The 10,328-nt window shown below is 37.0% G+C and overlaps 2 protein-coding genes across 2 annotated transcripts in view; both read left to right on the top strand.

Annotated features, from left to right (window-relative positions):
* The window catches only part of gabra3 (gamma-aminobutyric acid type A receptor subunit alpha3), a 114,656-nt gene extending 106,328 nt beyond the window's left edge, over positions 1-8,328 (top strand). The window contains exons 7-8 of the mRNA XM_016267671.1: positions 7,831-7,974; positions 8,267-8,328. Of these exons, the coding sequence (XP_016123157.1) occupies positions 7,831-7,974; positions 8,267-8,328 (206 nt within the window). The remainder of the gene's footprint in view (positions 1-7,830; positions 7,975-8,266) is intronic.
* LOC107581895 (gamma-aminobutyric acid receptor subunit alpha-3-like) overlaps positions 7,837-10,328 on the top strand; it is a 42,694-nt gene continuing 40,202 nt past the window's right edge. Inside the window, exon 1 of the mRNA XM_016267573.1 lies at positions 7,837-7,974. The gene's annotated coding sequence lies outside the window, so the exon portion shown is untranslated. The remainder of the gene's footprint in view (positions 7,975-10,328) is intronic.

Genomic DNA, 10,328 nt, shown 5'->3' with positions numbered 1-10,328 from the left:
AATTAGAATGAAACATTTAAAGAGAAATAAGCTATTAAAGTTTGTTTACATAGCAGTTTGTTTACATGCATTTTACCTTGTCGTGGCTGTTTTCAGGCAGAACCTTTAATGTTGTCATATCACACAACTGTATAACACAATTCTGTGTCATTTCTGAATGGATCGAGCGATTTGCGCCGTTTATCTCTTATAAACCGTGACGGAAGTGCAGCGCTGTGATTTGACAGCGTTACCCACCACAGCTGATTTTTACCCACATTTGGCAGGTTGCGGGTGTTAATTTCAAACCCTGTATATAATTATGTTTCGCATGGGCTGTAATTTAAAAACAGCGCCTAATATGAGGTCTCCCTCGCTTCGGTGATCGGCCCACTGGGAATGTCCCGGTGCTCCCGATGGCCAGTCTTGGATTGATTTGGGCAGGTCATTCCACCAGGAGGGAACGGTTAAAGAAAAAGTCCTTGAAAGTGATTTTGTGCCTCTTTTAGATGGCACAATAATACGCCGTTCACATGCAGAACGCAAGCTTCTAGAGGGCACATAACTCTGAAGTAATGAATTTAGGTAAATGGGTGCAGAGCCAGTGGTGGTTTTGTAGGCAAACATTAATGCCTTGAATTTAATGTGAGCAGCTACTGGTAGCCAGTGCAAATTGATGAACAGAGGTGTGACATGCGTTCTTTTCGGCTCATTAAAGATTAATCTTGCAGCGGCATTTTGGATTAATTGTAGAGGTTTGATAGAAGTGGCTGGAAGACTTTGCTTAAGCATTGCAATAGTCCAGCCTGAGAAGGTATAATATATACACACACACACACACACACATACACACAGTGGTGGCCAAAATTATTAGAAAAATAGTTTTAAGTCAGTTATTTCTATCTTTTGCTGTAGTGTCAGTAAGAAATATCAGTTTACATTTCCAAACATTCATTGTGCCATTAATTGTAATAATCCAGTGAGATTTTTGTTTGCACAAGGAGTCTGAAAACAGCCAGTGGTTTCTTGAAGCATCATGGAGACGTTGCCACAGTTCTTTTGGATTTAGTCTGTCTCAGTCTGTTCTTGTCTGTTAAATCCAGGCCTGGTCTTCTCTCGTCTAACACTGTCGTCACTCCTCCTTTTATCCTTCTGGAGCTCCTCCGTGAGACTCGAGACCGGTGAGTGGCGCAGGTGTCGCGCATTACCACTTACTCCACCGGCCTCGCTCCATTCCCATGGCTCTCGGCCCCGCCCCCACTCGTCACAGTTCTGTTTCTTCATGTCATTCCAGACAGACTGATGATGATCAGATCAGATCTCTATGTGCAGCACTGGCTGCTGTCAGACAAAAATCTCACTGGATTATTACAATTTATGGCAAAATGAATGTTTGGAAATGTAAACTGATATTTCCTACCTTTTTGGGGTTTTTTGTTGTTAGTTTTTTTGCATTCTATAAATCCTACTAGATTAATTTAAACTTTTGTTTAGTTTCTTAAATATTCAAGATTTATTTTCTATGTAATTTCATTAAATGACAGTTGTTATTTAAAAGGTAACCAGTACCTTAGTAATACTGTATAGTGCAATCATTTTATTTAAAATTAAAGAATCTGTAAATTCTGATATTCTGTGTTGAAAATGGAACACCTGCACAGAAAAAAAATAATTTTAATGATTTTCCCTTTTTTCCATTTCAAAATGAATATTGACCCAGTATTTACTATATTCTACTGCAAGATTTGCATAAAGAGGCTAAACAAATCCAAAAGCAAAACAGTCCACATGAGCCACATGACCCAGGCTTTGTTTGGAATACTTCAACTTTGTATCTTAGTTTTCCTCTTCTCTGTTTCCGAAATGTAATGATCCTTGCTCTCCGTCTTGCTTTTGTTTTTCCCATACGTCTACTCTGTGACTCCAGACTGGTTGGCGAGAGCAAGCATCAAAGTCCTCCATCCAGAAACTGTCATCATTAAGTACAGCAGAATCAGTGCATTGGGAATCTCGTCTCGGCTTCTGTAAACCTTCATTGATCAACTTCCACGTCCAGGGATATGATGATAAGTGATACGGACGACTCTGTGCTGTCCTGATGGTAGATTTGTCACACGTCAAGAACACTTTTCACTTCTCGTCAGTGGTGTAAAGCTCTCAGGCTAGAGGTCATTGTTGATGTTCCTTTTGTGAAGAGCATACCTGGACAACAGTAAACCTCGAATGACTACAAAAATATTGATAGACCGATACCATGGAAGATTCAGAGGAAGAGAGAAAAGCAGAGGCAGAGAGCGGTTTAGATCAAAGGTGTAGGTGATGGGATTTCAGTGCCGCTAGTGGCACCAAAATGGAATTACAAAAATAATAGTATCATTTTCAATAAAATAAATTTTATTTTCCCCCACATGGCTTTGGTCAGACAAACAGATTGCCCGACGGCAAACTCACAGCATTGGCTGAACAAAAATGATGCTGGTTGGGAAAACAACACTAATGGTAGCCCACCAACAACCTTTATTGCTTTTCACACAAATTATGATTACAAATTATGGTACGTTTTTTTACAACACAGGACTCATGAACAACTATCAAAAAACAGAAAACAGTTGTTGATCATCCAGGAATCGACACACAGTATTAAGATTCATTTTTATAAATTCAGTTATTATTTTTTCTTGTGGAGTATATATAAACATCTGTTATGTGAAATAGCTTATTCAGGACAGTACTAAATAAAAAATAACATGCAATTTTCATGAGCTCTCTTATTTTATTAAAATTATTAATATATTTGCATATTCTGCACATATGAGCACAACTGTATATGGAAGTCAGTGGTGACCATCAACTGTTCGGTTATCCACATTCTTCATATTCTTTTGTATTCAGCAAAATAAAGAAATTCATATGAGTTTGGAACAACTGAGTTTGAGTAAATTATGATTTTTTTTTTCATTACATATAAACTGTTAAAGGTGCAAGGATCTTGCACTTCATGAAGAACAAAACAGAAAAAGTGTTAATGCCATGACTGGGCAAATCTGTCAGTGCTGCAAACTGGGGTACTCAGCGCATGGTCTGCTGCGTCTTTTGGGAGCTTAGCTTAGCTGAAATATCACCATCATCTTTTCGGGTGTTTTTTTTTTTGTCTGTTTTTTTGTCTGTTTGTAGAAAGCACAACAACAATTCAGAAAACATTATAACAAGTCAGAAAACACAATGACAAATTCGAAAACAAAATAACAAGTCAGAAAGCACAATGGCAAATCCGAAAACAAATTAACAAGTCAGAAAACACAATGATAAATCAGACAAACCGAAAGAGGTAGGTATAGTTTGAGACAGCGCCATTGGTTTGGGATTACTCACCGCTGACTGGATGAGACATCTGTCAATCAAAAAATACGGAGTGTCTATTTACATTTAGTTAAAAGTGGCTACAAACCATCAGCTCCAGTCGTGCAGATGGATAAGCGCTAGTCGTTGGCATTTTGACGCGATCGACCCGGGTTCGATCCCACCTTTTGCCGAACTTTTTTTTCTCCCTTTTCAAATATCTTATCACATCGTAAAGGCATTTATTTTCAATAAAAATTCATCACAGTGCCGTGACATTCACTGACCGTGAAACTGACAAATGGCCAGTAAAGCAGCCGCGGCGGTGTGCATGCGCACTGACAAGCCAGCTGAGCTACGTGACCATAAGCACACATGTGCACACTGAATTAAAGCTGGAATGCTAACGTCCTGTCACACTCTGTAATGATATGGTATACAAACGCTAGAGGTTTGAGGATGTAAAATAGAAACAAACACTGAGATTTCCTTGCACACGTTCACACTCATGCGCTGCCATGTTTAAAGCTTGCAACACTTCTAATGTAGTGACCTTTACTGTTTTACACACTCATCCCCTCTGGCACTCAGTAGATTACATACAGCAATGCACAGACACATGCTCTTCTTACTGTCCTCTTCCTCTTTAAATATTTGTCATGTTTCAAGGCACGTTTTCCCCCTTCTGTTTAAAGATCTGAGAAATAGTAGAAAAGTGCTCATTTGGGTTGATTTTGATTTTGTTTTTGCATTGCTGGAGAAATGTTATCATTAATATTAATAACAGCTTGTTTATTCCCTTTAAAGCAAGCTGAGCACATCTTCAGCTATAATAAACTTGATATGATGAATAGTTCAAAACATCATCATTCTTTTTTTGTCACATACACTGTGATTTTACGGTGCTAATTAATCTGGTAACTGTCAAAATATCCACTGACTTAGGTATTACAGTTCCAGAAGTGCCCTATAAGCATAATTATTATGCATCACTCTGGAATACTAGATTCTAATTGGTCATTCGTGGCAACCAATGTTTCTTGTGCCACTCTTATATTAGTAATTAGTCTGTTTTAAACTCACTTTGTCTTTTTGTTAAATTCGTAAAAAGAATATGCTCATAAAAGTAATTTGTTCATGAATGAGACACGATTTAGTTTTGTGCACAAACATCAACATCGCACAACAAGTACATTTACTCTCTTTACTCTTTTTTTTTTAGGCATTGCGTGATTTATTTTGCTTGTAGTTTGGTGTTCTGCCCTCACTGGCAAAAGAATGCAGACATTCAAGGACCATTAACATGAACGGCATAAAAAATCATCTTGATTCTCAACCGTATTCTATTTTTCTTCTTCTTATTTCTTTTCCATTATTTGGTCTGGTAAACTGGTAAAAGGATAATTTCACACCAGCAGAACGAGTGTCCGGCTTTTATATGACTGCCAGCCATGATGATTTATAATTGAGGCTAATGCATAATAGCCAACAGAGTAGAGATCTAAAGAAACACAAGCTCCTCATTCCCTCGTTAACCAGCTGCTCGTTTTACAATAAACAACCATTTGAGGTGTGCGTGTGTTTTGTGCAGTAATATGTTAAGATTCTTAGAAACTATAATTGGACTGTTAATCAAATTATAGCAAGGTCATTCACATAAAAACAGTCCTCTCCTTTTCCAATCCAATTTGAATTGCTTCTAATTCATCCTCTCATGTTCTGTTCTCTTTCTCACTCCCATCCCCGGGAGTGAGCACTAAATTTAAGACTTTTCTTGTAATGTGCTGAAAGTCTTTGACACCATTGAACTTTTCAGCCTAGAGCCATTTCTTGCAGGCCAGACTAAATAAGAAACGATGCCAGTCGAATAATTTAAATATTTATATAAATATGGAATAATGCACTTCATTATCAATTACTATTCATAATGGATGAAGTGGCATTAAACTTGATGTGTTTAGCTTTTGATTAATGACCTTCCAACAGAATAAAACAATAACGTTTCTCTATGGCCATCAAAATTTAATTAGCAAACCTCAGCCTGCTGTGTGAATTATGTTTCTAGTGTTAAGCCTGCCAGCTTTTCTCCCGCTCACTTGCTCAGAGTCGTGTGGGCGCACATGTGTCTGTCTGTGTATGTGTGTTGTTTGTTCTGTGTACGGACCCCTAGATAATTGTTTGTCATGCTCTATTACAAAGTTCATCCTTGTGTATTCAAACGCAATAAGTCTTGTGTTACATTTTATATACATTAGATTCAAGGAAGCTGCTAATCGGAGGGAGCAGATGACCCATGGTTAGCCAGCTTTTATTAAAGTTGCATTCCAATTGCCCTCCCCTCATTATACTGCCCCCTATTTTATCATGAGCTCTGTTTTGTTCTAAACTGTGAATTTTCAGTTGGTGTTTTTCCAACCCAGCAACTATATCATTCATGGATTCTCTCAGAAGGCAAACAGACCAGTAAAATGTCTTTGCATTCAAATTGCACAGTGCATTTTGAATAGGTTATCAGTACAACTTTTAGTATGCATAATATTTTGTAAAATAGGTTGTAAAATAACTTATTTATACACTAAACTTTTTAATGAGCAAAGAAGTACTAGCCAAAACAAAATACAAATATTGGTTTGGCCACCTAATTGTTTAAACCTTTATTTTAAGGTGTCCTTTTTTACACACGTTGCTTACTATTATAATAACAATTAATTATGCATAATTACATGCAAGTGACTCTAAGCCAAAACTTATTCCTAACCCTAACCCTATGGTAAGTACATGATGTTAATTAATATTACTCAGTAAACATATAATTGCACTGTAACAAGGACACCTTAAAATAAAGTGTAACCAAATATGTTAATATATGTATACAGCATACGGATGCTAACAGCCCTTAGGAAGGTGAACAGTTAATAAATAAATAACTATAGCCTATAAAAATCACAAAAAGTGCCTGAAATACACTAGAGATGGATCATTCACGAAGGACATATTCATTGCATCTGTTACATGACAAATGAACGAAAAACTCAGGAGGTAATCATTTCTCCTCATAAATTATCTTTGGCTGCATTATATTGATTTCCTAATTCGTAATATGATCAAGATTGTGTAGTAGGTGGACATGTTCCATCACTATTAATGACCTTAGTCAGGTTAGACGCCATATAGAATTTCAGACAGATGAAAATGAGGTTGCGAGGGATAGACTTGCAGTCTGAATTCATGTGTGAAAACTTATCCTTGAGTGATAATTAATGCATTTACTAACAAACATGCACTAGCATGTAGTCAAGGGTGTTGTTATTCACACATGAATGACACACATATGACTTATGTCATAGTTAAAGGTGGGGTAAGTGATTTCTGGTAGCCAATGTTGACATTTGAAATCACCAAAACAAACACGCCCCTACCCCAAAAGGGTCTCGCCCTTATTATGATAGCGCCACCCAATACATACGTACGCAACCCAGGCAACAATTAGTTCTGTGAAACAAAGCAAAACCAATGTTACACCGTGTCTACACCGGACGCGAGTGGCGCGACAAAGTACTATAGAACTCATTATAATCAGTGATGCTGTCTACACCATAGATATATACACACGCGGCACGACACGACAAATCCCCGACAGACAACTGCTGCTGCGTTCTATTCATGACGTATTGACACAAATTTCAAATGATTTTCAACAATCGCTTTGTCGCGTCCAGTGTACAAGACAGCCTTTAGCTGTTGCGGTGCAGACACGGTGTTACTCACCTATTGAGAAGAAACAAAGCAACCTCGGCATCCGATCGCAGGCCTCCGCTCCTTGAGTTCTCTCCAGCGCTGGAAAGCTGATCCGATATTTACACGGGTCCTACTTCTTGCCATATTGCCTTAAGCCTTCTTTTGTTCCGCAGACGATTTCCTCTTTTGTTTTTTATCCACCATCTCTATCTTTCTGTCGCTCGGCTCGCCAATGTCCGTCCTCTGCACTGAGCGCTCTCTCCTCCACATCACGAGTAGACACGCCCCTTACTGATGACTGGCTACAAGTTTGTTTTGCTAGTCGGCCCGAATCAATTTTCTAAAGCGTTTTTGAAAAATCGCTTACCTCACCTTTAAGGTTAGTTCTTGATTAGTACATGCCTTAACTTATCATTAGTACATATTAAAGTAATTTTTTATGTAAGTATTAGTCCATGATTATTCATTGTAAATGGTTGCTAAAACTATTTAGTCAAAAGTATTCGTTTTTATAAAGACTGCATTAAGAATGCTCACATGAAATTAAATACTATATATATACTAAATATAAAAAGGCAAACCTAATATTTAGTGCTAGTTGAACTAACCAGTCAGTCTAGAAGTATTGTTTTATGTGCACTACTGTCACCACACTTCAGCATGTAGATATGAAAAAAACGCCCATGCAGTAAATGGTAAACGTGAACAGCATTGTAATTGTTTATAAAAGTCTGGTCAGAATAAACCAGTACTGCTGTGGTTTGTCTCTCTAAGATGCCTACACCAACAATGAGGTTATCTACATCTGGACAGCAGATGATGAGAAATCTGTTTCTGTGGCTCCTGATGGCTCTAGACTCAACCAGTATGACCTGTTGGGCCATGTCATTGGCAAAGAGACCATCAGCTCCAGTACAGGTAAGTACTTTTATATAGTGAGGTTAAGCAGATCAAAAGTGCTGGTTATGATCTAGGCAAATGGTAGCGAATGAAGAAGTGAAAATATAACATTGTTTTACATTTTTAAATCATTGCATAATTCCCATTGCATTTCTGTTATTTATAGTTGTAATGCATTATTTACTATTATTCTACAATGTGGAAAATCCATGTATATCACATTATCTTTATTGTCAATGACAATAAAGAGTGCATAATCAGTTACTAAAACCAGCATTTTCAGAGCTGTTTCTATGACATGTTGGACCAGGCAAAAGTGAAACAAGCAAGCAGACTGAGAGTTTCAATGACGATGCAGTTCTGATATTGTGATGAATTGATAATATTGATTGCATTTATACTGAGTCACAGCATCACAGTACATATCATGGTAATTGTCAAAACCCAGCTTATTTTCCATTTTATACAACAACAAATCCCATGTATTTACACTGAATGCTGCAGACTGCCTTTTAAAAGGTATCCTTGAAATATATAAAAAACATCTGCCTTCGTTTGTTTATCGGTATTTGAGGCATAGTTACAGATTCATGCTGGATAATGAAAACCTCTCTTGCTCTTTAACACAGTTTATTTATATGCATGAGTCTGTAATACTCTTCTGTACATAACCTTCTCTTTATGAAATCTCTCTTTTGACAACCTGGATTAATTAATTTTCCTTGCTTCCCACATGCTTTTCTCCTTTCTTCCAGCTTCAACATACGCTTACAAATTCCATTTTGTCTATTTGTAAAGCAATTTATCTAACCTGCTTTGCAAGCACCTAGCTTATCGATTGCTTCTGTCACAGTTATTGGGGTCATACAGCCTCTGTGAAGCAGGAAGGACTCAAACAAATATGAGTGCCCAAGAAAAGTGTGTGTGCTCAATAAGACGATGTGCACATGTCAAAATGAGAGATGAAATTGACCTCAAGTCTACATTATTTGTGGTGCACTGCTTCTACAGCCATTGAAAGAGAAATTGGTCATACATGAGTATGCTTTAATCCAAAGGTATTATATAGTTTATAGAAGTCCAGATTCAAAATGTCCCTCCCAGCAAAAGTCTGGGTCCCACTTTATATTAGGTGGACGTAACTACTATGCACTTACATCAGAAATAAGTACAATGTACTCTTTGTGTTCATGTTGTTTTTCAAAACACTTTTTCTGCTATTGAGGTGGGATACGGGTAAGGTTAGGGACAGGTTTAGTGGTATGGGTAGGTTTAAGGGTAGGTTCAGGTGTAAGGGATGGGTCAACACTGTAATTATAAATGTAATTACAGAAATGAATTACACATGTAATAGCATGCAGGTATTTTTAATACTGTATAAGTACAATGTAAAAACATGTATATACACAATAAGTTCATTGTATCAACTGATTAATTTAAATGTAAGTGCATAGTAGTTAAGGCCACCTGATATAAAGTGGAACCAAAGTCTGAATCAAGAGCTAATTCTTGCTCATGTGTGTTAATTTCTAGGAATATGTGAATAATTGTTGCATGACTGAGACAGGGAAAAATATAAAATGCTTTTACACATGAGCAAGAACTATATAATGTAACTAACAGAATGAAATGCACATGATTTATGTTTTTCTTCTTCTTTTCTTTTCTTTTAAACGGCTGCTTTTTGCCATCCTCGTGATGTAGTTCCTGCATCTGTTGCCTCTTGGCCCTCACAAATCACAAGCAGAGGTTAATCAGCATTTAATCAACATTTCAACTCCATGAAAGGACTGGGGGCTTGAGCTCCAGTGAAATAACACTGTTCCATACGACGCATAAAAATAGCAAAAATGAAAAATAAAAGTCTGAATTTTAGCCAGAAACTGACTAAATGAATGAATATGAGTGTAAAGTACATTATCATCGAAAGACAAAACCTACGAATAAAACTAAAATATTGAAATAAAAATGAACATTGGCAGACTGGCAGCTACAGTGGGTTGTTAAAATAAGAAGTAATGAATCATAAATTGACAAAACATTCATTCCAAGACTGCTGCTTTCTTCAGTAAAGAAAGAAATACTAATGTAGCATTAAAGTTGAGCAGAAAAGATGACTTACACTTGTAATAACAGTCAAACCGCATCCTGTTAAATATATATATATATATAATACACTCTCAGAAATAAAGGTACAACAGCTGTCACTGGGGCGGTACCTTTTCAAAAGGTACATATTTGTACCTAAAGGGTCCATTTTGGTACTTTAAAGGTACATATTAGTACTTAAAGTGTACATATTAGAACCTAATAGGAACAAAAGTGTAGCTTTTGAAAGGGTACCGCCCCAGTGACAGCTTTTGTACCTTTAT

The sequence above is a fragment of the Sinocyclocheilus grahami genome, unplaced genomic scaffold, assembly GCF_001515645.1.
Source record: "Sinocyclocheilus grahami isolate Dianchi unplaced genomic scaffold, SAMN03320097.WGS_v1.1 scaffold39.1, whole genome shotgun sequence".
NCBI classification, from domain to species: Eukaryota; Metazoa; Chordata; class Actinopteri; order Cypriniformes; family Cyprinidae; genus Sinocyclocheilus; species Sinocyclocheilus grahami.
This window is presented reverse-complemented; position numbering and strand designations above follow the sequence as displayed.